This window comes from Haliaeetus leucocephalus, unplaced genomic scaffold (genome assembly GCF_000737465.1).
Source record: "Haliaeetus leucocephalus isolate CR32 unplaced genomic scaffold, Haliaeetus_leucocephalus-4.0 Scaffold808, whole genome shotgun sequence".
Taxonomy (NCBI): Eukaryota; Metazoa; Chordata; class Aves; order Accipitriformes; family Accipitridae; genus Haliaeetus; species Haliaeetus leucocephalus.
The window spans coordinates 2,911,051-2,937,295 of record NW_010973244.1 but is presented as its reverse complement, the minus strand read 5'-3'; the positions used below and the strand labels follow the sequence as shown (position 1 = coordinate 2,937,295).

At 42.7% G+C, this 26,245-nt stretch overlaps 1 protein-coding gene across 4 annotated transcripts in view; it reads right to left on the bottom strand.

Annotated features, from left to right (window-relative positions):
* Positions 1-729: 729 nt before the first annotated feature.
* BLVRA (biliverdin reductase A) overlaps positions 730-26,245 on the bottom strand; it is a 32,380-nt gene continuing 6,864 nt past the window's right edge. The window contains exons 2-9 of one of the 4 annotated variants that reach the window (XM_010581805.1): positions 21,575-21,665; positions 17,580-17,735; positions 14,139-14,270; positions 12,261-12,380; positions 11,530-11,627; positions 10,024-10,131; positions 9,107-9,278; positions 730-3,393 (exon numbers count right to left, since the gene is read on the bottom strand). In XM_010581805.1, coding sequence (XP_010580107.1) covers positions 3,120-3,393; positions 9,107-9,278; positions 10,024-10,131; positions 11,530-11,627; positions 12,261-12,380; positions 14,139-14,270; positions 17,580-17,735; positions 21,575-21,663 — 1,149 coding nt within the window. In that variant the 5' untranslated portion in view covers positions 21,664-21,665 and the 3' untranslated portion in view covers positions 730-3,119. The remainder of the gene's footprint in view (positions 3,394-9,106; positions 9,279-10,023; positions 10,132-11,529; positions 11,628-12,260; positions 12,381-14,138; positions 14,271-17,579; positions 17,736-21,574; positions 21,666-26,245) is intronic. The other 3 variants (XM_010581806.1, XM_010581807.1, XM_010581808.1) reach the window with 3 other exon arrangements.

The following is a 26,245-nucleotide window of genomic DNA, read 5'->3' as shown; positions in this document are numbered from 1 at the left end:
CTCCTTCACTTAGGAGCTTTTTGCATTACAGCACTTTCTGTATCAACTCCATAGCGTCAGGCAGCGTTAAAGTGTACTGCAGTGAACTTCCTACAGTGTTCCACAGGAGCAGGGTGATTTCCAGCAGAAGGAGCAGAAAAGCACCTACCTCCAAAGAACATGATATACTAACCTGCCCATGTCACACCCTATACTTACCTTTTCATACCTTTGCACCTCTGAAACTGACTGGGTTCAGGCTATGCCAAATACTATCCGAAAAACTCTTCTGATAGTATTTCTGCTATAGTAAAGCAGTTTATTAAAACCACAAGAAAACCCATTTCAATACTTGTTTCAGATTCTACTTAGCAGATTCAAAAAGGTTGTTCAAATACACCAGTTGTTGAATGGGAAACTGAAAGCATACAGCTGAGATTTAGACTTGCCAGTACTCCTGGGCAGGAGTCAGATGGGACCAGAAGGGCAGGAATTTTGTGGGAGGGCTCACAAGTTGAGATAAGGTCACAAACCCCACTACACTTGTATTCAAAACTTTGAAACAGGAGAGGGAGACAGCTGAGGGCTTTAGGATAGGATCACAGCCTGTAGTCGCTGGCAGGATTTCACAAGGCTCAACAAGTGAAAGGCGGGAAAAGAACCGGTCAGGACAGAGCCACTTTCAGCACAGGCAATGGGAACTGCTAATGAAGGACAACAGGAACTAAAAGGAATGATTAAGAGCTCCAATATTTTATTGGTGAGTTCGACATCTGGTTAAACAATATGTATGTTTGAAGTTTGACATCCAGTAGCTCTCATATACAAACCATCACAGTGCCTCAGCAAATTCACAGGGCTGAGGGAAAAGCCATTTGAATGCTGCTGGCTCCCAGGAGCAGGGCAGACAGCAGTAGGCAAGCAGGTTAGCTGGGAGGAATGGGAGGAGGATGGAGAAGAACACAAGATATCCAGCTCTAGGCATCTGCCTTCCTAGCTCAAATTAACCAGCTAATTTCCCCAGACACTCTCTATAGAAACAAGCTTCTCCAGAGGGTGATTCACTGCACAATGTTATACTGCTGCTCTACAGAGCTCCTGTGAATTCATTCCCCATTTCTTAGAGGAATACTGCTCTTGCCAGCAACTGCAGAGCGTGCCCAGGGAGACGTGGTGGCTAATTTTGATGCCTATAGATAGGGAGCGTGAATCTCCCTTCCCTTTACCCCCCCTCCCTCCCCAGCTACTCATTGTGAATTAGCATGTAGACAAGCGGTATTCACCCCATATTCACAGCTGAGGAGTTTGTCAAGAAACAGCACCTCTCGTGCTGTCATACATAGCAGACAGATATACACAGCAGATTCTAATTTCATTCCGATCCCAGGTGGACTTTTTGCATTTTGCCACAAACCCACTTTTTCCCCCCTCACACAGCATCAGATCTGCCCAGGCAATGTCCATCACATTGGTAAAGTCCCTGTGAATGCTCCATTTGGGTGGACAAGTGCACAATCTGCCTGCACAAATCTGCTGCCAGCCCACAAGGATTTCAATCCATTGAAGTCAATATGAGGGTTTTCACTAATTTTAACAGATAAAGTAGATTTCAACAAATTTCACACACAGAATTCATTCACATATCAAGCTACAGTTCCTCCTAAGAACTGACTGATTTGGGAAGAAATACACAGTCTTTCCTTCCCTGTTTCCAACTAACTGAACTGCCTGAATGAACAAGATTTACCCAAAGGAAGACTTTTTTTCCATCAATATTGACTGGCTGTAATTATGTATACATTCACAACATATATGCTCCTTTATTAAAAAATTGCCCAAGTGATAATGTAGAAAAGAAATGATGGTTCTGTGTTTGGAAGAACAACTGCACAGACTGAAGTTTGCTGCTATATTAATATAGCACCAACAGATGCTGTAATGAGAAAGTAAAAGGCAAACAGAGGAATTATTAATAGTTTTGTGCACTGTTTAGGCTTCTCATAAAACTAAAATGCTTCTTTAAGGAAGTGATAATGTCATCATACATGACCCTGGGACTACTGTAAAATGCTAAAGACCCATCCCCACAGGTGTCGTATGCCATAACCGCATGGCTACATTTGCAAATTGCTCCATTTTCTACAGTTCTATTCTAATTTTATCACCAGTTCTAATGAATTTCACTGTTTCCAGGAGTGCATTAATTATTTTTTTCTTAAAGGCAGGATGTATATTACTTTTAGCAGTGATCTGTTCATATCCTGAATTAGATACAGAACACAAATGAAGGACAATAATATGCTGCTTCCAGTACAAAAAAAGAAAAATGTTTAGATTCAGTAGAAAGCAGGCAGGCGATGCATCAGTTTAATGCACTGTTCTAATCTCTGCTGGAAAAAGATTTCTATGTTGGCCCAGGGCACCACAGAAATTGAGTGAACTCAACATAGCATCTATCAAGAGCCAAGATATTTCTTCTATTCTGATACCAACATAGATTCTATTTGAAAGTAGATGGTTTCCAATGTGAAAAGAAACAAACAAACAAAACAACAACCAAAAAGCAACAAAAAATCCCAAACAGGCACAACAACCAATTAGAGCAAACACACAGAACACTTCAGGGCATCTGGAAGAAAAGCTCAGGACTGTGGTGGCACAAGTTCTGCAGATCAAGTAATGAGGTGGAAAACTCACCTAGAACTTCATTCTAGCTAATACTTCTTTCTAGATAATACTACACGAGTACTACTAAATGAGACACATCTCATTTTCAGACATATCTAGAGGGGAAAAAAACCCTCAGGATGGAAAATCATATCTAGTATTTGCAGTCCTCCAGGATCTGCTCTCAGGGACATTTCCAACTGAATCACAGGAAAGCTTGTTGTTGCTGGGGGGGGGTCCTATTTGCCTGGATGGACGGCGATGCATTGGAGCAGGGTAACGTTGCTTTGTTCTGGCACAAACCAGAAGGCACAGGGTATAGCCCAGGCTCTCCACTCACCCGGAGAGCCTAGGATTCTCAACTAGTCAAAAAGAAGGTAATGAAACAGAAATAGCAACTGCTTGATGGCAACAATGAGCTCTAGCCCTACAGCTTTCCCGTCTGCCATGTTCCTCCTTCCCTAAGAGCAGCCTCAGGAACAGATTTTCTCTGGCTGTTCACAGTGCTGTTGGATCACCTCGGCAAGGTCAAGACACCGCAAAATTCGCCATTTCTCAGCAGCGAGCTCCTCCTTGGATACCTGGCCCAGCAGTTTTTTGGCAAAAAGGTTCTGATCCTGCATGAAAAGGCCCACAGCAGACCTTGGGGCTTGAGGGAAGTTCTCCAGGCAACCACTTGTGAAACAGAAGTTGATTTTCTTTTCACGTCTCATCCCTGGTCCCCTTTCTTCAATCCAAGTCAAAGGTCTAGTGTGGAGGAGGAGAGAAAAAGAAGAGTATTCATGAAGAAATGGAATCAACAGTTCTAGTTTATGCTTTTTTCTCAGCATTTACAGAAAATGCCCTAATAAATGCACCATTTTTACATTTCAGTCATTGCATATTCAGGTAACATGTTCTGACCAACATGCCTTGTGGTTACAGAGTTGAATACCAGGTAATAATCTTAACTCTGCCACTGCTTCATGCCATGACTTTCAGCACACCATCTAAGCTCTCTCCAGCTTTGTTTTCCCTATGCACAAAGTGAAGCCAGCAATGTCTAGCCATCTCACAGGGAAGAGGGAAGTTTAATCTGTTTGTTTGTGGACTTGGATGAAAAGTGCAGTTAAACATCCAAATATTTTGTGCATGATTCAATCACAGCTAAACTCACGAGGCCCTTAATGTCTAGTCATTCCTACAGCAAGAATAAATTTACATCACTCAGGTACATAATGACGACCCAGGTGCTACTGTGCAAACTGAACACCATCCGTTTAGGATGAGCTGGGCAGACGGCAAGTTCACTCATGCAGACACTAGTATCTGTACTCTCTGTAGTTTTCAAATAAGTTTTTTCCTCTTTACTGGGACCACTGAGTTGATCCTAGAGATTACACCAGAAGATATCACTTTTGCCTGTTTCAGCTACATAGACTCTCAGGCAGGTCTTTCTTAATCGGGGCAAAGTCCCGTCTTATGCCAATGTGATAGACACAATCTCCAGGCCAAGCACTGGTGCTGTTGGCTATTGACTGGCATAGCTCACAAGTCCTCGCACCCTCCTCGCCAACCTCCCAGCTTGGTTGAGGAAAGAGGAGCCATGACACATGCTGCATCACTTCAGGGGTCTTAACAGACTCCCTGGCGCAACACTGCAAATGCTGCCAGAGGCTTTGAGGAATGGTCCTCAACACCAGCCACAGCCACAATCCTCCCTTTCTGCTCTTTCATCAACTGCCTAAACCGTGCCATTACCTTTCTGCAGCTCATTCATCAGCACTCACTACTGCCTGTGTTTAGAGCATGCACATTATTTTTCTTACTTGGTTATTGATGGCCCTTCCACAGTCCTTTATGGACCACTTTAGTCTGCCACTCACAAGTTATGAGGGCATCAACAGCATGGAAGAAAAAATTCTGTCTCCAAGTACTGCCCATTAAATCTTCAATATCATTAGATCTGAAAAGAAAGTCCTTGTCAGTCTACCCTGAACACATTCTGCAGAGCACTCAGCTTAATGATTCTGCACCTCTCATCTTTTATGCTTTAGGATCCAGTTTCTATATTCACATCACTGTATCAATTATTCTTCGCTTACCTATACTGCTCACCTGGACACACACACCCTACAAATTAAGCATGGCCAGATGAATCTGACTGAACAGAATAAAACAACTGGAGAAAAAAACCAAACCCAAATCACAGCCTGCAAGAATGCACTGGAAAAAATCCTCAGAGGACTAATAAATGCAAAGACACTATATGTTTCAGGAAGTCCCAAGGCTATGTGTCACTGCAGGCCAGAAGGATGCTTGAGGGCCATATCACTCGGTCTTTTCTGTGTTCTCATCCTCCTTCCCCGAGGTGCCGGCTGTTGACCTCGGTCAGAGGCAGGCCACTGAGCAAGCTGGGTTTTGGTCTGACTCAACAGAGCCGGTTTTATGTTCTTATGACAGCAAACAGCCACAGAGGGTTCAAGCCACTGTTATTCAAAGCTGCTTTATCTTAGGTTGGCAGGTATGAAGAATCCACTGGGCAGGCATAGGCAAAGATCTCCACCATGTAATAGTGTGGAGTCTGCAGTGTGATCCAAGACAGGCAGTGTCGATGCAGGGTCACCTCCCTGGGGTGATCTAGAGCAGATGCACACCAATGATCAGGCTCAAGTGTATATCTGCTTCTGCTCTAGCTTGAGGAAGCCACTGAACCAGAAGCACAATCATGCAGAGCAGGCAGAACTTAATCAAAGTGATTAAAATGACTGACATAGATCAGTGAGCAGGAAAATGTTGGGTTTACCAATAGATTTGTCTTCTTCTGCAATTGGATTTTAAGTTATTTTCCCAAAGAGAGGTTGATTCTATTTGATTGGTAACCAAAGCGTATTAATTTTTAATTAACAACAACTTCTACACTAAAATTAGTCCCTTTCTTGCTATAAAGATATATATGCTGCAAGTCTGCACATTATTTAAGCAATTTTGTAGTTTAAGAAACAGGTTTTTATTTTATGTCAGAAAATTGTGAAGGCCTGCTGGTTTTTTAATAGATAGTTTACCCATTTTTATTAAAGATTTGCATCAAAGTATTATCTGGCTATTGATGTAGTTAGTTATTTAGCAGTGTTAGTAGTTTTACTTAAAAGCAACAAATCCAGCATTTCTAGTAGCTGAATAAAGCCACATTAAATATGTTGGACAGTTAAAGAAGAAAAAGAAAGTTTAACCAAACACTAACAAACCACTTTTATTCTGACTTTTTACAAAGCAAGCACTATCTGCAGTGAAGAAACCACCCTGACTTTCTATGGTTATTCTGTCTTTCCAGATATCAGACTGATTGAGCTCTCCTAGCTACATTTTATTCAGAGATTGGAAGAGAGTTTCTGCTTTTCTGATTCCCTATTTCCTCAAATAATGAGTGGCCCTAGTTGGACTATGCTAGCTCAGTAAACCAAAATGAACCAAACACCCTTTGTACCTGCAGAATAATTAAGCTGGTTTCATGCTTGAAAGAATTCTGGGTCCACTGAGCTTAATATTTTACACAGCAACTTCTGCAGAAATCATGCACTACGTGATTTTTCTATGGATGTTAAATTTGAAGCTATCTTAGATTTTGTAAGCTTAGATCTCAATAAAAACATCATTTCAAATGGTTATTGTCAGAATATGCATTCAGAAAATGTCTTGAATTTCTTTTAAACATAATCTTTTTCACTTTGAAAATGCCAGTATTTTTTACTTACTATGCAATCAAAAAGGGGTACCTTACCTTGGGTGGGAATTAGACAATTAGACGCTACCCCTAGTTAACATCAAAAGAGACACTGCCCAAATCATTATCTCTCCAGCTCGCACAAAAAAATTAATTTTTGACATTTACTGAATCCAAGCTCTGTAATCCTGGGACAGGAACTGCAGTCCCAAACCAGCCGTGCTGTCAGTAGAGGTCTGGCTTTTCCTGGATTGCTCAATGTTTTCTCACAGAGAGGCTGTCAGCTCAACTGTCTTGGAAACACAACAGAGGCAGAGGTCATCTCTCAGATAGCTAGGCATCAGGCATTAACACACACCTCCAAAATCCACCCAGGGACAGATGAGCAGCCAGTGCGGGCTGTGCAGCAGAGACAGACTATAGCCTTTGCACAAATCCCTGCTTAACAAGCAGAACACAGGCTGCTGCATTCTGCACCTGCTGTATTTTCCAAGGCTGAATTAACCTGATTTCTCAAGGTTAGTGTAATCATGTCTTTCAAAAAGGACGAGATTGCTCTCAGGAAAGATGTAGACCTTTCCCATCCTTCAGCAAAATCAAGGTTGGGCAAATTAGAGCTGTACCACCACCACCATGACTGCCAGGCCATAACTTCACTTGATGGAGAGTGGGCCAAATTCGCTACTGCTGTAACTCCGCTGACGTCAATGGGGGAAGGTCAGCAGGAAATACGGCCCCGCCACTGAACAGAATACAGGAACGCTATGTAACTTTCCAGATGGGATAAATTATCCCAGAGACATAAAGCTGACTATCCCTGAGGTCATTAAAACGCTTATGGTGACAAAACGCTTACTGACCCATACAAAAGGTTAGTAGTGGGCTAAGAAAAACAGGTATCAGTTAGTTGTGTAGAGCAGGAAAAAAACAGTAATCCAGAAATGGTTCTGTATCTAGCAAATATCACATATAGCGACTAAGGACTACCGTGGAGACAGGACAGCCAGGGAAATGTTTAAGCCACCCGCTAGTTCCACCTGCTGGAATTAGTTCAAAATCTCACTCTACATAGATCTTTACAGCTACTCGTGTTACTGGCAGATTGCTAAGAGGGTAAACAGAGTTTGTATACAGAGTTCTGTCCTCTCACAAGTGCATTTTAAAAGGAATTGGAAATGATGTTTTATTTAAAGAGAGAGGAAGATTGCCAAGACAAGATGCTAATCCCACAATAAACTGCAGTGGACTTTGTAGGACTGGCTGCTAAAATGCTTAACTAGACGCACGGTGAAACGAACAGTTCAAATAAGCCCTGATTATTCACTCCCCAAATAGCTAGTCCTTTAAGTTATTACTTTTATTAACTAAACATTTATCTAAAATTCTTAAAGAGGTAAGCATTCTTGTTTGGTGTTTTTTTCTTTTTTTTGTTGTTGTTGGGTTTCTTGGGGATTTGTTTTAAGCATTCTAGCAGTACAGGTGCAACAAAATGGTAATTTATTACAAACAAAGCTAGGCCAGAATATTCTCCCATGAGGTCTTATTTTCCCCTGCTCTCCCTAGTCTTCTCATATGCTTCTTGTCATACGCCTATGAGGGGGTCATCTGTCTCAAAGGCAGAGCGTGCTATGTGGAAAACAGGAAAATAGGAGTGAAGAGAAAGGAACAAATTGTTCCATCACCATTCCTACCTCCTAGGAAATACATAGAGCTTGGGTAACTTCTCTGTACCTTTTCACGTCAGACAATTCTCAGGTTGCATCTATTGCAGGAAACTGTCATCATAAGTAACTTCAACCTATCTGAAAGGACATGACCTCCATGCAGATGCCCCACAATGACCAAACTGGAGAGTTTCCAGACTTTGGACCAAGTTGAGTACTCAATCCACAGTATGAAATACTGATTACTTACTTCATTGTCACATAATATTTAAAAATATACTATTTTATAGCAAGGCTATTGTTATAATCTAATAAAAGGGAGCTCAAACTCATTATTATAAAATGCATCATCAAAAGAGTTTTCTGCAAGAAAGTCATAGTGCAATGATTGGAAAAAATGACAAGTAATCCTGGCTTCTGGATTCTCACTCAGTCTGACACACTCATGCAACAAAAGCAAAAAGACAAGAAATGGGAAACAGACTGTTGTGCTACTCAGGATAAATCGAGGAAACTTCAGGACTGCAGATTAGCATTAGTCAAGAGCAAACTTTGCATGTTGGCCTTTCAGTAGTTTATTATACTTCTGCTCGAAATGTGTGATTTTCTCTTAACCTCCAGCTAGTACTACATACTAGCACAAGAATTATAGTGCTATAAGCTGAGTATTATCACTAGTGCATTACCTTTTCGAACAGTCATATATTTTCAACTTTTGAAGAAAGGTTAGCTTTCAATGTACAGTTAGAATGTCTGATGCTAAACAAAAAATATACTGCCTCTGAACAATTTTTCAGAGTACGAGAGAAGGGTCTTTCAGTCTTGGGCATGGTAAAATGCATTATGGGCGCATTCCTACATTCAGACATCAGAAAAGAGCTTTTAAACCTTCTTGTGCTTTTCAGCAGACATTGTTTGGTGGTGTCTCTTTTTACTGTGATTACTACAGAACGCACTTTCAGGTCTGTTTCTCTTGTACACTTTCATGCCAGCATCCATCCCTTTTGCTTCTGCAAGAGAAAAAGAGGATGCAGAACTCCTGCAGACAATACCCGAGGAGCCTGGCTCATCTGCTGCCACAGCCATTACTCACTTCTTGTTTGCTGTCTGAAAGTGAACAGTCATTCTGGAATAACTCTTATCCTTATGCTTTTCTCTGGTGGCAGAAGTAACAGTGAGGTCTCCAAAGAGGTCAATAAGCCAAGTCAGTCGGGCAATTCCACTGAAAGCTGGGAATCCTGTTTTGCTTTCATCAAGAACGCTACCTGGTATGACAGCAACAGAAAGTCTTGAGAAATAGGAAACAGAACAATGCCCCCCGCAGAGGAAAGGCTGAAGAAACTGCAGTGTTGCAGGCTTAAAGACCAAGGTGCAGAAATGCCATGAGTGGATGGACTGAGCAGGACAGTCAACAAACATGGTCAACCTTGAAATGAATTGGTTGGTGAGCTATGACAGAGAAGGCTGCACAAAGTAAATATACAACAAACCCTTCAGAACATGTTGAGGGCAGGAGAGTATATGTGGATTCAACAAGGGAATAAAGCAGGGAGAAAACAATGGCTTGAAAATCTCTCCCCAGCTCTTCTGGGGCAAACACCAGTATGGAAGACTAAAGGTCCCCGTTAGAAATCGGGACACTTCCTCAGAGCTCATCCTCCTCTCTGAGATGAATATAAATGAGAAATTTGTCACTGCCACCAAAGTACAGAAGGGATGAAGAAGTGCTTTCTCCTCCATACAACAAGGCATGGGCTTGCATTCTTCATCAGATAGCAGAAAGAGGTTAGCAAAGCAACAGTCCATAGAAGACAACTGTTAAGGCAAAGGTGCTTTCCAGACAGTTCTGTAATTTCATGGAAATATCCAGAACTGATGATACCTGTGTCTCTAGTCAGTTTATAGACAGACTTTTGTCTCAAAGAACTGAATGAAGCCTGGAAGGACTGGCATCCCTGTGGAGCAGGCAGACAAATCCAGATAGATTTTGATTTCCTCACAGCTACTGACCTGTGAAATGCAATGTTCCCTTCACGAGGTCCTTCCCAGCCACCTCTTTTTTCAGCTGCTTGTACTCTTCAGTCAGAAGTTCAATATGCTCCACATGGAGTACTTTATCTGCCATTAAAAAAAAAACCAAAAACAAAACCAAACAACACACCAAAAATCAGAGCAGATTAAATAAGAGCTTTCTGTGTGAATCAAATGCACTTCTAAGGAGTAAAGGCTTCACCAGCCACCAGTGGGAACTCACTTAGAAATGTTCTCACGCATGGCTGGCAAAATGATGTCAGGAAGAAAATCAAACATGGGCCCTGCACTGAGGCATCAATCTGGGTTAAGGATTTTCAGGAGACAACAAATATAGAGACTACAGGAACAGTAGCCACTATGTTTAACAGAAACTCTGTAATGAAACCCCATACCCAACTAAGGCTGAAACATGAATCTTCAAAGTAAAAGACGGATTAATTCTTGGCCTCTTTCCCCCCACATTTCCTTGTTCTGCATTCCAGGGTAGTAGGAAAGAAAAAGGAGGGGAAAAAATAGCGTAATACTCAGACCCAGATTGTAAAAATATGTTAAAGAGTACCTCCCTTCACTGCAATTAATAGGGCTACTTTGGAATAGAGGCTATCCAATACGCACTGAATGTGGTCCTCATTCAATATGTGTTTTTCTGGAAGGTTTCCAGAAGAGTCAGTTTAGGCTGCTGACAGTAACTGCTGCTGCTTCAAGAGAAGAGGCATAAATTCTGCTAAATGGGAATCCATTTGGCGAGCAACAAGGCAGTTAAGTAGCATTGGTACAGGGAAACAGCAAAGCAGAAATCCTATACCTCCAGTGTTTTAGGACAAACATCACAAAGGAAATTTTTAAGTAGTGGTATAAATAGTGCAACTTGTCCAAACGATTTGCACTCTGCTCCTACCCAGCACTGTTCTTTTCCTTGCAGCCCCACACATCCCCACTGGCCTCAACTGAACCGCCAGCTTCTGACCCTTGGCACTGCAGAGATGGGACCACACACTTGCCAGAAATAAAGAGATTTTGCTTAGAGACAAGCTGTCTTTCAGACAGGGATGCCTTGCTGGCCTACAATAGCATGAGCAACTGTGTGTGACCAGTACACCACAAACGCTAGAAGCTAGGGGAGCTGTTTTGTTTTATTTTCAGGGAGAGAGAGGACAGGGAAGTGCACAAGTCCAATGGCTACACTCATTAAGTGCTTTACTATCACTGTGACATAAGTTCCCTTCTCTAACTGCATTCTCAGTGTCACAAGCAGAGACCAGTGCTTTTGTCAGAGCAAACGTACCTTACTCTTAGGATTAATATTTGTGTGTTTATTCTCCCATTGGCACACGTCTTAAATCCTAGAATGACACATCTCCAAGACAGGCGTGTCATATATGTCATGATTAATAGTAGACTGGAGCCCTGCCTTTGAGTTTGATACCTTTGGTGCTACCCAATAGGTAATACTGTTTACACCCTTGAGAACAAATGTGTTACCTTTCTGCTGAGCCATCTCCCAGAGTTCATGGGCTGCCTTTGCAGACAAAGCCATGGGGTACTCAACGAGGACATGTTTCCCAGCTTCTAAAAACATTCTGAAAGGGATACAAGACCAGTCTTTAAAAAGTATATCATCATAATCATCTCTCTCCACTGCACAAACTGCTTCTCATTCCCACAGTCAGCCCCATATGGAGAAATGCACAATGCGGACTAACAGAAATAAATGGCAAGTCTCCTAGCAAGGATGGTGTGGTGGCTACATCACACATTTAAACACCAGGACAGCTGCGTCTTAATTCTCCTTAAGGAATTCTCCTTAATTCACTCACGTACAGCAAGTCACTAAAATGCTGCAGCGTTGAGCACTGCGATTTCTAACTTCCGGACACTTGAGTGGCTGGAGTGGGGCACCAGAGTGCCCTTCCTCTATGTAAACTGTGAGGAAAGGCTTTGAATCCTGTTTTAAGATGCCTGTCCATCAAACACAGGCCTAGAGGTACGCAATTGGAATTACTTGGGAAATTAATGCATCTTAAATCCTACTCTCTTCCAGGGCTTATTGGGTGCTCTGGGGAACTCACTATCATTCACTTCGGGCTTCTAGTCTGGCAGTCTCTTCTCCAGCGTCCACATCCACTCCTGCAACAGCTTTACACAGCTCCTCTATGCTTCTAAATTACAGGGGAAACGGTAGGAAAAGGGGAAAAAAAACCACCTCACAATACCTGATGGTTTCTTCATGGCTTCTGTTCTCTGTGCTGATGAAGGCTGCATGGATCTCTTTGCTTCTTAGAGCATCTTCCAGGCTAATCTGCTTGGCCTCATTAATATTGCCAAAACTTCTCCTGAGTAGTTAGCATAAATACAACCAGAGCATAACTGTCACAGTCCATTCTTCCCAACTGCATATTGTGCAGCAGCACTTAGAAATTGTTCCCATGGACCACTGTCTCACTGAGCTCAACCAGGGTAGAACAGAGGCAGCTTGTTACCCAGGAAGGGCATAAGCACTTACAGACAGAAGTGGAGTGCGCAAAAGAACAAAACAGATGGGTCGGTGTGTAGGTGGTGGTATCAGTACAGAAGACATCCTCCTATTGAAGTGTAAAGTGCTTTGTGATTTTGCTTTTTTTTAGTTTTGATGTTTTGTTTTTTAATAAGCACCATTATGAAAGAGCCACTTTAAAAGAGTGACTTGAAGGAAGACAGTTGCTCCTATGGGAGAACTTCTCCCCAACATGCTGGACAACATGGGCAAAAGCACTTGAGTTGGCAGTGCCACATACAAGTACAAGAAGGCACAAGCAGAAGAGGGACAAAGCAGATGGTTGGCTATGATGGCTCACACCTTGCAACATCGACACCATGTCAGTGCTAAGGGGAAGGCTCTCTTGGCCACCACCCTGAGCGCAGCTCCACCTGAAAATGAAACACACACACTCCCCCCAAAAGCTCTTTGCATCAGTAAAGACTGGAGCGGACACCTTGACAATGTTAGGATGGGTGGCAGAGGGCATAAGGGTAGGCCACAAGCAGGACTTGAAAGCAAAGACAGGTAATGTTTGTGTGTGACTGGAATGCAAAGAGCAAGGCAACATATCCAAGCATGCTGTTTGTGAACCGTGCATTTCGACAGCACTGTTTCTCAACAGAAATAGTGGAAACCCTATCTTCAGTGTTGTTCAAGGCTAGCTATAGTGCTAGCAAAGGCATCGGGGAACCAAGAGTGTATTTGGCAGGGAGACAAACTGGGTGACCTAATAGGTCCTTTCAGTCTTGAACAACCCTGACTGCATGATTTAAATATATCTGGAAAATAAATTCACAGTCTGAGATCCATACATGTACTGCCTAACTATTTAAAACCTTTATGCCCTGCTGTTATGGGGCAGACAGTCTAGCAGGAATGCTCAGCGGGAGGTATACACTAAATTTCCACAGCTCCAAGCTAGTGAGAAAAACTCTTGCTCTCTAAGAACCAACCTTAATGTATGTACTAAATTATGGGATTTTCTTTATACATCTACAGGTTCAGTACCTGGTTTTTAAAAAAAAAAAAAAAAAAAAAAAAATCAGAATTTTACAATGAAGTTGTAATATTAGGAGCTTTACAACACGTGTGTTTTAAAAAAAAAAAACTTTTTTAAAGCTCTGTAAAATTTCTTAAACCTTTTTTTTAAACATTTCTACAAACATCATGCAGACATTAGCTCATTAGCGTAATTATTGTCTGTACCATCCTAAACCTATAGGAAATTTCAGTCAGACAGAATTGCATTCCTTTTTATCACACAGATCCTACAGCAAGAACATCTCTCAGCTTTTATTTTAGTCATTTCTGCAAGGTATCTCACAAAGGTAACCTATTTGTTCCCTCTTACAAAGCTTTCTGTGCTCATTTCCTAGCTGCCACTCAGAATGACAGGCATGTTTGCATAAACCTTCCCTTTTCAGACAGCCTTAATTATAAAAGAAATATAAAACTCTGGATATTCATCCTCTGCCCCCCTCAAATAATAGCCCTCCACATGGAAAGGCATGTGCACCAGAAGAAAGAAACATTACAATATACATATTAAACATGCTAAGATGAGATTTCTAACCTGGATACAAATCCAAAGAGTTTCAGGTGCTCAGAAGGGCTGGAAGGCATCGGATTCATCAAGTCTCGGATTCGTGCTAAGCCAGCAATTCCAACTCCAACCACCACTGTCCCAAACATTTTGTTAATCTGACTGAAGGAAAAAAAAAAAAAAGCAACATTATTTTTTTTTCTTTTTAGCAGGAGAGGAGCAGCTGGGAGGGGAGGTGGGAGGATAGATTACTCTTGAACCCTGCTTTCATACAGCCAAACCTTATTCAGATGTCAGCAAGTAGTTAATAGAGATGTGATGCTATAGGCTACTGAGCTCACTCGCATCCCATTGAAATGCGGTCAAGCGGTTCAGCCTGTCATAGGACCGGTCTTGAGACTTGTATTTAACAGCTATTATATCACAGCTCCGGCACAAAATTCGTACTTTCCATGAATAGAAGGTAGACTTCAAAAGTGAGACATTCTTCTATTTATATCGCTGCTTCCACGCTGGAAAGGAGCCAAAAGCTTCTGCAAACCCAGCAGAGCTTTATATAAACCCTGCTGACTTCCTGAGCATCTGCAGCACAGCCTGCCCCGGGTTGCCACACGGACATTAACAGTGCAATGTAGCATAGCCGGAATACTTTGGGGCAGGAAGCAAAGAGCATCTTTTCTTCCCCCATGTAACCACAGGCATTTCCTACAATGTCAAGATGCAACCAACCATCTGATAATTTGGTCAAGATGCTTGCTTGACGTTTCCATGCATGAAGAAAGCTCTGCCATCTCTTTAATGACAAGCAGGCATGTCCTCAAGATTTACATCTCCCCAAAGCACATTCCTGCCACAATTGCATCATATGGAGGACAAGCCAGGTATTGCGCTTACTGGCCAGGCTGCTGGGCCACTGGTAATAAATTCTTTCGGTTTTATGATTTGCTGTTGATTTGCGGAAGCACTGGGCAACCAGTGTAACCTTTCAAACTTGCACTGTTCCACCACCGTGAGGACTAGCAACACTTTGTGAAGTAATTTTAAGATTTACAGGATAAATGGCCTAAAACCAAGCCGTCAGCCCCTCTGCATTTTTTCTTCCTTCTATCCTACAACAGCATCCCTTCAAACCCTGTTCCTTTTGTTTCGGTGTTTTCCTTCCTGCGCTGCCAATCCCTTCACCTGAGTGAACGCTTTCAATTGCTTCCACTACCTGGCTGCAGCCCTTCAAATCCTTTCGAAACTTAAATGGAAAAATGGACAACCCTACTTCACTCCTCCTTGTGCCTTCTGTCTGATGGGATCACAATGCAGCAGCACAGCCATAAATGACTGTTCTGACAGTGCTAGAGGTTGACAGCTGCTAAGAAATTACATCAACTGGCACAAAGAAAAAAAATCCAATCACACATCATGTCTGGATTTTGTTTTTCTATAAGCTCCTGCCTATGCATATATTCCTGTTGGTGCTGAACCCTGCTTACTTTACACATGCCAAAAGGGTACAAGGGTAAAACACATAGCAGCATGTTTAATATAAAAGAAGAAATGAATGACATTGGAAGAGTACTCTAGGGGGATTACAGTGACATGTCATTACCAAATATTTGGGGTATAACATGATGACACTGCTTACCAGGGAAGAGAGATGTATAGGGCAGAGGCAGAGAGGGGGAAAGGAGGGCAACATAACCAACCACACAACCCATTTTCAGTTCCACCCACCGGCAGAGTCCTGGTCTGGGCTCTCAGGTACATTCAATTTTCTCTCTGGCCAAAGAGAAAAGAGACCGAGACTTGCAGAATGATCTCGGCTGGCAGAAGCCCCTGGAGGTCACCCGATCCAAACCCCGCTCAGTCACACCAGGTTCACACGTAGTTCTGACTGTCCCCATGGATGGGAATCCAGCAACCTCCCAGGGCCCCTGCTGCAGCATTTGACCATCCTCACAGCAAGAACTTCTTCTTAGTATCTACTCAGAGTTTCCTGTGTTGTCTTTTGTCATTTCACCGCACATCTCCCAAAAGAGTGTGACTCCAGCACCTCTACATCCTCCCATCAGAAAGCTATAGGCAGCAATAATACCACCCTTTACCCTCCTTTTCTGGAGGCTGGACAAACCCAGTTCCCTCAGCCTCTCCTCATTCATCTGCTCCAGCCCCCTGACCATCTTGGTGGCTCTCCACTGGACTCATTCCTGTATTTAACTTATTTCTTGTACCAGGGTACACAAAACTGGACACAGCACTGCAGGTATAGCCAGGTCCTGTTGGCCACGCTCTTGCTAATGCAGTCCAGGACCTGGCTGGCCTTCTTTGCCAGAAGAGCACACTGTGGCTTGAGGTTCAACTTGTCCACCAGCATCTGCAGGGCACTTTCTGACTTTCCAGATAGGCAGTGTCCAACCTGTACCGGCACACAGGGTTATTCCACCCTAGAGAAGGGACTGTACATTTGCCTTGCCTTAACTTCATGATGTTCCTGTCTGCCATTTCTCCAGCCTGCCCAGGCCCTTCTGGTGTACTGTCCACTTCCCGCAGTTTGATTTCATCCACAGACTTGCCAAAGCCACACTCCATCCTATCATCCACGTGGTTAATAAGGACATTTAACAGTATTGAAGATGAGCACAATACTTGCCCCTTTTCCAGTCACCAGGAACCTCCCCTGATCACCAAGGGGCTTCACAGTGACATCAACCAAGTCCCTCAGGGCCCTTGGATGCACCTTGTCTGGTGCAAGGGGCTGCTGTACATTCAATTAGCTCAAGAGCTATATCACTGTCTTCTACTGTGGGTAACGCTACCTTCTCACAGACTCTGTTAGCAGACTCAGAAACCCAGGAGGTCTGAGGACAGACCTTACTAGTGAAAATTGAAGCAAAAATAGGCATTAAGTACCTTTAATTTCCTTCACCCTGGTCCCACTGAGCAGCAGGCTCATATTTTCTCAGCCGCCTTTTTGTTGCCAATGTACCCATAGCTTGTTTCAGCTCCAGCTGAGCTTTGCCTTTCCCAGCTCTGTCCCTGCAAGCTTGGTCACTGTCTCTGTGTTCCTTGTGGATAGTCCCTCCCAGCTTGTGCACTTTCTTTTTGTGTTTGAGCTCAGTCAGGAGGTCCCTGCTGATCCACGTTGACTTTCTGCCATGCTTGGCTCTGCTTGCAGCACACTCGAGTGGGCTGCTTGCGCTATGGGGAGGTCAGCCCTGTAGATCAACCTCAGCCCCTCTGCCCCCCAGGTCACTCTCCCATAGGACCTCGCCAAGCAGAGCCATCAAAAAGCCAAAAAACTGCTCTTCTGAAGCATATGGTTGTAATTCTTTAAAATTTAGATTCATAAAGGGCTCCAGTGTGAATCAGGACCAGGTCAGCAGAGGTTTAGAAGCAGTCCAGCTGGAGAGCAGCTGATCAGGGGCTTACTTTAAGTTCAGAAACTTTCAAGGTTACTGGAGTTAAGCTGTTAATATTTACCTACTGCCTTTAGCGGGACTGGGAGTCACACAGCAGACAAATTCCCCTGAAGCTCCTACAGTCATCTTGTTTCCAAGAACTGCTTTTTTTTCTGGTGAGCTGCTGACCTCTGCTTCAATGAAGTGGAGAAGGTGGGGGAGCCGACTACCTTCTTCACTGCCATGAACAAAGAATATCTCTCAGCAGATGCTCAGGTTGCTGAACATCAACCTTTTTGCCTCTCCTTTGAAAAAACTTTCCTAGTTTCATCTGATGAGCAACTTCTGACCTCCTCAAACGTCACATTTAAGAGAAGCAAGATTATTTCAACCTAAGAACAAAACCTGTTACTATGCAACCCGTTGCCATAGCAACCAGCCATTCGGTCCAGGTCAAGGGTTTGCAGGCTAATATGGTATCGACATGGAAGGAGATAGCTACTAAATGTACATTATAGAACCTTTGCTTATGCACGTAGCTACGAGAAAAATCGCTATGTATGCATTCCTGTTGTAGCTTTTTATTACCCTCATTTTGGTCACACAACGAATTGTGCAGCCGCTCAGGGAGAAGAGTAAATTAGATGTCTTCTGGAACTGTCATGAACCAGGTAAGAGCAGAATAGAGAATACTCATCTAAGAGTCCAGACAAATATATGAAAATTTACTCCTTATTTCAAACCTTTACATGAGGATAACAGCTACAGTTCTCTTTCAAGTACAAAAATGATGAAGGAGGAAGCCCAAACTGTAAACTGCTGTGCCTGCCTTCCATGCCTTTTTCTTAAACTTGGTGACCTCCGTTAAAGCTTTGACAAAAAGATTTCAGAGGCATCTTCAAGGCTGCTGAACTTTGGCTCCTGTCGTACTGAAAAAATTGTACAGTAAGTGATACAACAGTGCATCAGCCAGTGTCCAAAAGCATTTTCTCTACCCTTTCCTAACTGGCTGTATGAAAGCAAAGGGGCTGGTGAGAAGATTAGAAAGGGATGTCCTTTGTGCTCACAGACTCTGACTGAGGACTGCTTCCCACTGCCCAGCAGCAACCTCCCTGGCCTGCTCGCAGGCAGCCCTGCCAGCCGTGCCAGCCCCACCAAGGGTCCCCTCTGAACTCTGAACCAGGGTGGGGGGCATGGTGGCTGCCGGCTGGTGTGGGAGCTTTTTCCCCACTGACGGCCAGTACAAGTGGCTCCTCTTACTGAGGGAGATGAGCCCTGCATGACACACAGGCAGAGCCAAGAAAGGCATCTAGCTGAAGAGGATCATTTATCCTACAGCGATATATCATCGTCCTGTCACCCCTCTGCTCTCTGTCAAGTTGTCTGTGCTTCTGCTGCTTATTTCATCTGTTGGATAGATCTACACTACTCGGTAGCAAAAGAAGTGCTCTATAACCAAGTATTCTTGTGAAATTTAGCAGTAAAACAGGAATATTCAGCAGCAAAACAAGCTATGGAGTATGCCCAAAGGAATCAGTCACCCAGCAAATGTGTTCCCCCCCCACTGCAATCACAGTGGGACTTCAGCCCCTACATCTCAAAACCGCTAACACTCACTGAGGTAAGCTTAAGGGAAGCAAGGCTTACCTCTCCTTCATGCAACATCGCTAAGGCCACACAAAGCCACAGTAGAGGCAAGATAGAAGGCAAAATGATTACCTCCCTTTCAAAAAATTTTTTCATGGCATATCTAGACAGTACAGGATGAGAACGGGTACTTTCTCTCATGATATATAGAGAATTTCAGTAAGCCTCATGCATTCTTCCTGCAGTTTTCAAAGTCTCATTCCCACAGGTATGAATGAGTGATTCACATCAGACATCAAAATATTTCACAATTAATGTCACTACAATAGCATAACACTGATGTGGGAGGCTTTCCTGAAGCACTCCCAGCCTGGTCTTTTTAAGTGTGCCACTTCAAGTGACTACCATTTTACTGCCACACGTATCTTAAAGAGTAGCAGAAACCTCGCAGATTAGTACTTAATCTGAAAATACTGCTGTCAAGGTTAGTTCACTTTTGCATACTCAACAGTTGAACCATTTCATTACCACAGTAATTTTTCAGCAATTTTCACTCTCTCCAGCACCCCCTTCCGTACCTGTTAGATCTTTGCTTACATTAAATCTATAACTCTACCAAACCTGAGTGCTGACACATGTTGTCATTTCCCTCCTGACGCTTAAAAATAAACAATACAATCCCCACTGACCTGGCACACATCTCCCACTACTCTGATGAGTAAAGTAGGACTCCTATGGCCAGCTGCCAGCAACTGGGGAGACTGGGATTCAGGGGCAGCTACTGGGCAGACTGAGTGTCTGGGCCTGGCTGCTGGAGGAATCCACCTTGTACCTAAGTACATATATATATATTCTCACCAGCAGACCTTCATCCTGCTCAGCCAGAGAGGGGATCAAGATGAGGCTGCTGGTGTTGTCTGTGTTTCTGTGAGTGCTCTGCCTGTGATCTGTGTGGCTGGCCACATACATGTGCATATATGTGGTGTATGCGTGTGCTCTGTGGGCGCGTGCTGACTGGGAATACGTTTTCAGCCTCAATACTGGCTGGACCAAGGGTTGCGGAGCTGCGCAGCCTTGCCGCTTTCAGGCTGTTGGATATTCATCCCTAACATAAACCAGGCTGGACTGAGGAAGTCTTCCAGAGCTCCCTTTGAGCAGACTTGTGGATTAGACATCCTAGAAAACGTTTTCTCTGTTACGGCAGCAAAGCCCCGAGATGAGGGTTGCAGCATCTTCCTCAACAGAAGTTTTTAGGGGAACACTGGACAGACGGCAGCAGTCACTGTAAAAATCAACAAGTTGAAAACTTGAGTTTCCTTCCACCCCTACATCTTTGATTTCAAATACCCAGACACCTGCCAGATGCTGTACTCGGGGTGTTGGTACATCCTACTCTCATTGTCTGCTCTTAAGCAAGACGCATCTGCCTGGAGCACAGAAAGCAGAAGCTGAACAGTGTGGCTTTTGTTAGTGTTGTTTTTTAAAAGGGAAGAACTGCACAAATGCTCTAATTTAGCAGCCTATTCAAAGGCATAAATAGCCTTTGTTCTGCAGGAAACCACTTATGCACTTTAACCTCCGTATGTGTCGAAGTACCTTCGGGAAGTAGGCCCAACACAGGCCTCACTAATCCTAACTGAAGGCAGAGCTTGAAGAAAAAAGAAAAACAGACATGAAGGCAAAGAAAGTAATTGTTTGAATGCTAACATGCTGAAGTGGGAGTTTGTGTTTTTGCTCTGCCATTGCTGCAACCTAGAGATAAAAGTGAAGTCCTTCTGCAAGAAAGAGACAGTCAGAAAGGCAACCCCCAACACCCTCTTTGTTACTTCTCTTTAACACATTAATTGAACATAAAACGAGAGTCAGAAATTTTCTTGAAAAACTGCCGAGACCATTTACAGCCCCCACATTTCAGAGGAAAACACCAGCACCTAGAAGTTGTAGAGCAGCCACACACATTTTCCTTGAGAGTTGTTTGTTATGGTCTTAAGTATCAACCCCCCCCAGCATCTCTCCCTCTCTCACACCCATCTCTCCGGCTATCTATCGCAACCCAGGCCATGGTTTCCTGGCACGCATGCAGGCTCTGGCAGGCGAGTTACACCTTTGAGGCACGAACTGTCCCAGAGGCTGGCTGGCAGAAGACAGCCTCTCATCCTGACTGGCACCACTGTACCTTGGAAACAGCCAGTGCGGGCTTTTCTTCCTGGCTTTTAAATGCCATTGGAACAATACAGCTGCATCGGTTTACATTTATATGCAGGTTTCTTTGCCTGCGCTTTCTGATTAAATTCTGGTTTTCCAGCTGGCTGCCAAAGCTGAAGCTGATATAGTTATGTCGAGATATGGCCAGATGCTGTGTTACACCTGCCAAACAATCACCTTTACTATATACAGTGATGGGTAATAATAAATGACTGCACTTGTAACAGATACACTGTCTCCAGCATTGATACCTAAGCAGAAAGGAAAACGTTTATTAAAACATACTTCTGCAACTTAACCCTACTAACGCCAGAGTCCACAGCAGTCCTGACTCCTGTCACAGTGAGGTTGCTCTCCACAGCCTGCAACTCCATACCTACAAGAAAAACACCTCACAAAATTAATATAAAACCATGAGAGGTACTGGAAGAATCTGAAAATCTGGTTTTAATACATGACATTCTCCATCCTGTGGGGGACTGAATCAGAAGTGCTGTGACATACATGCATGGATATGAATGACCATTTTGTCCTGTTCTCTGCCTGTAGTCACCCTTTGTGATTCAGATTTGGTTGCTGGTCTGAAGAGGAAAAACCAAGGCAAATAACACTTCTGAGATGGAGTCCCAGAGATGTGTGAGAAGCTAAGTCCTCGGCCTGGCTTGTTTTGTTTGAAACTCTGCCCTCAGATAACCTGTATTGTTTCAATTTTTGGGGAAAAAAATAGTGATTTGTGCAGCCAGTTTAAATGGTGGACCTTGCCTATTATAAGTGCTTTGCATCAGACAACTGATTTCTATAGGTCACAGCTGAGAGCCAAATTACATTTGGATGTAATTTGGATACTACACTACTAATGCTGAAACTATCCAGGAAAGAACTGAGCCCATTTTTGAGCACCTGAAAAAATTAAAGACATGAAGGGCTCCACTTTTTATTTTATAAAAATATCCCCTTAAAAAAAAAAAAAAAAGAAAAAAAGAAAAAAGAAAAAAGACAAACCACCCTTACTTCTAATGTTAAGTGTCCAGGAACTACTCTGGAGCGAATTATAGAGAGCCTTGTGAAACTTCTGGTGGGTAAATAAACAATCCCACATAACTGCAGTTTCATCACAGCTATTCTTTAACCAAAAGGCTGTTTGTATGTGGCTAATTAGTGTATGACTAAAGCAAAGAGAGCCACAAACAGTCCCAAAAACTTCTTTCAGGTTTTAACGTTCAGTAACAATTTTTGAAAATGAATTTGTCTATGGTGGTAGAAGAAGAGATGAGCGTTTTAACAAGTGACTGTCAATGACTTTGGAGTGAAGTCCAATTTTAGATGACCACTGAGGAGAATGAGCTATGGCATGGAGCTATCAGCAATTCCCAGATCCTAATTTTCCATGGGATCAAACAATGTTATTGCTACAGCACCAGTCTGTGCCTGAACACAGGCTGGAGAAAATAACCCTGAGTAAAGCCAAAAATGGTACTAACCCAAAGAGGGGGAAAAAAAGGCATGAAATACATCCTCCACCACTTTTTTGACTTAACACCCACATAAACACTAAAGCTATCAGAGTTGAACTCCTCCAGGTCCCTGTGGACCATGAAGAGTGTCCCCTGGCTTCCCTGTAGAACAATAAAGCCACCAGAGTAAAGCCTCCGCACGGCTAAGCAGCTGAACACCAACTACTGAGACTCTGCCTAAACACCTATTTCATACAAAGACATTGCTGTTTTGCACTGACTCTTACACTTTTTAAAATTGAGAGCTTTTCATGTTCCATTAAAAAAAACAGGAGGACTACTCATCCATACCTGCATTTTGGGAGAAACTTTACTCAGAGCTAATCACAAGAGGTGTAGTTGACAGGGCAGGGAGCTGAGACATGCCAAATAATCTCAGCGCATTCCCTTCCCTCTTTTATGCTGCTCATTTTGTTTTCGCTGTGTTACCTACAGAGTGAAGAGGCTTCTCTACCTCACTTGATAGATTCACATGTGCTTTGCAGGTGAACTTTAATGCCAGGAGTGGCTTCCAAGCCTTTGCTGTAATACAAATGAAAGTGACAATGGACAATAACAGAAAAATGTTCTGAAACATTTTCTTAATTACTACATCTGCCCCTGAATTTGCCTGCCAATTACTGCAGTCCTTTCTACAAGCACTTTCTTCTTCAAAGGGCCAAAGGAATGCAGAGCTGGGCTGGGCAGATGCAGGAAAGCTGTATTCCCAGGCTGTATTCTTACTTTCTCCCAGAAGTTTACTGGGTGACCTAAAGCAAGCAAACCACATCCCCTTTCCCTGTCAGTTCTCCCAATTCCAGAACAAGGGAAATCCCTCTCTTCTGTAAAGTACTCTCAGACCTACTGATGATAAGTGCAATGTAAGAAGTAGGTATTATTACAACCGCTCTTCTTTGCTGTACACACAGATCAGACATCTAGAAAAGGTTTGTATTAAAATATCTATATAAAACAATGCCATATAATGCATGACACAAAAAATACATTTTTTTCTTTCCTTTCTCTTACTGCTAAATTCATCTGAAACCCGAACACTAGAATTATATGCATGCTTAGCTATAATCGCAAGTAATCCCATTGATATCAATGAGAATAATCCTACAAGTACATTAAGAAATAAGAGCTTTTGCTGTTTACTGTAATATTAGTAGTCACAAGAACAAAACACATATCCAGCCACAAGTATGTTCTTTTAATATCTTTATGGACTCAACCCAATAGATGATACCTATCTTCCGGTCCACTAAAAGTCACTGCATCCCAGATCTGTAACAGGCTGACCTATTTTGAGAATTCCCCAAACAAAAAAAGCACTGCTACACACTGCGGTCACCATAAAGATATTGCTTACCATGGCTGATGAAACCCTCTGCCTCCATCATCAGCATGACAGCAACTCATAATAACAGAGGCCTGCCCCATACTCTCTTCAGAGCAAACAATATACACATAAATTGTAGCTGGTCAGACAAGTGTATTTTTTTTTAGCTGACTTTCTATTCCCCTACCCCAGCAAAAATGTTTTCACCCTTCTAAAATAAATTGAGTGTGACAGAAAGGGGTTTTTTTAATAACTAGATTGAGATAACTTGAGAAGTAGATAAAGTTTTGCATAACGTAATCTTAAAAATTATGCATGCAATGGCTAACAACTCTGTCATTTTATCAGTCTACCACTCTTCAGTAGGGCCTGAAAAATGCAATGGATGCTCTCTATTCCCATTAAATTTTGGAAATCTACCAATGTCAGCAATTGCTTGAGAGTAGGAAAAAAAAATAGCTCTTGAATGAAGATTAACAATTGAAGTTACTCAAATTCCTCCTAACTTTAGAGCTCAGTATTTTTCATGTTATTGGGCATTGCAACACTCAAGAATCATACAGGCCAGCCACTAGCCTGCTCTCTCATGAAGAGTTAGTCTGCAATTCAATGTGATTTAGCAGTCAAGTAGTCCTGACATGCTACTCATTTGTTAAAATTGTCCCAAGAAACTAAAAACACCTTTACCAAAAATATCAGCCGCTAGAGGGGGTGTTTAATATCCTACTTAAATCATACTGATAATAAAGTTAATTAAAAAAAATAATTAAAAAGGTTACAGGAATGCTGTAAAAACATATTTCCCACAGTACTTCAACTGCACATTAGGTCCCATGCAAAGTTTTAAGAAGAACAATGCCCTCTTCGCATATAACCAGACACAATGCAAAAGCAAACGCCACGTCTTCCCTTCCAATTCCTAGGTCTACCCACATCAAACCCTGCGATTTCTACAAGCAGAGACGTAGTTTTATATGCCAAGAAGATGGCTAAATTACCCACTAGTTTTGATTTGCCTGTACAGACAGCTCTGAGCGTGCCTAAACCCAAACCTTCAAGTGTGCCAACCTAAAGTCTGACATGCTCAGGCTTGGTCTTGACAAACAACTGAAAGAATGACCTACAAAATGGTTCCTATTTACAACTGTCCGCCTCTTTACAGATCCACCATCACCAGACTTACTGTTCTAAAAAGTCTCCAAAAGGACCTAAACAACTGCCATCAAGTTGGGTCCAACTGCAAGCAAAGCAGAAGATCCTACTTAGCTCAAACCACTCTAACAACTACTTGTATTTAAAACATGCCTAGAGATAGATCAATATAAATTGCAATTCCTGCACATGGACGTGTAACGAATACAAAACTCATTAGAAATTATAAACTGACTTGATGCTTGGGTCCACACAGTGTCATTAGCTGGACAAGGATACTGGATGGATTGTGATAATATATTAGGGGCATCGTAGGATCTACATACTTTGTTAAATCTCATTGGTTTGGGACCAGCGACGCTGCTGGCAGCACCTACAAAACTCATGACCCTCTCCAAAATCTATGTAAAAATAACTATAATTGGTAAATAGGCTTAAAAAAGAACCTTTACTCCTCAAAATCTGCCTTGAAAGTGTCCTGGTTTTGCGTGGGATACAGTTAAATTTCTTTCCAGTAGCTGATACAGTGTTATGTTTTGGATTTAGTATGAGAAGAATGTTGATAACACAGTGATGTTTTCAGTTGTTGCTCAGTAGTGTTTAGACTAAAGTCAAGGATTTTTCAGCTTCTCAAGCCCAGCCAGCGAGAAAGCTGGAGGGGCACAAGAAGTTGGCACAGGACACAGCCAGGGCACCTGACCCAAACTGGCCAAGGGTGTATTCCATACCACGGGACGTCCCATCTAGTTTAGGAACTGGGGAGTGGGGGCGGGGAATCGCCGCTCGGGGACTAGCTGGGTGCGGGTCGGCGGGTGGTGAGCAATTGCACTGCGCATTACTTGTTTTGTATATTCTAATTATTTTATTATTGTTGTTGTTTTATTATCATAATTATTTTCTTTCTTTCTGTCCTTTTAAACTGTCTTTACCTCAACCCATGAGTTTTACTTGTTTTCACTTCTCGGGGGG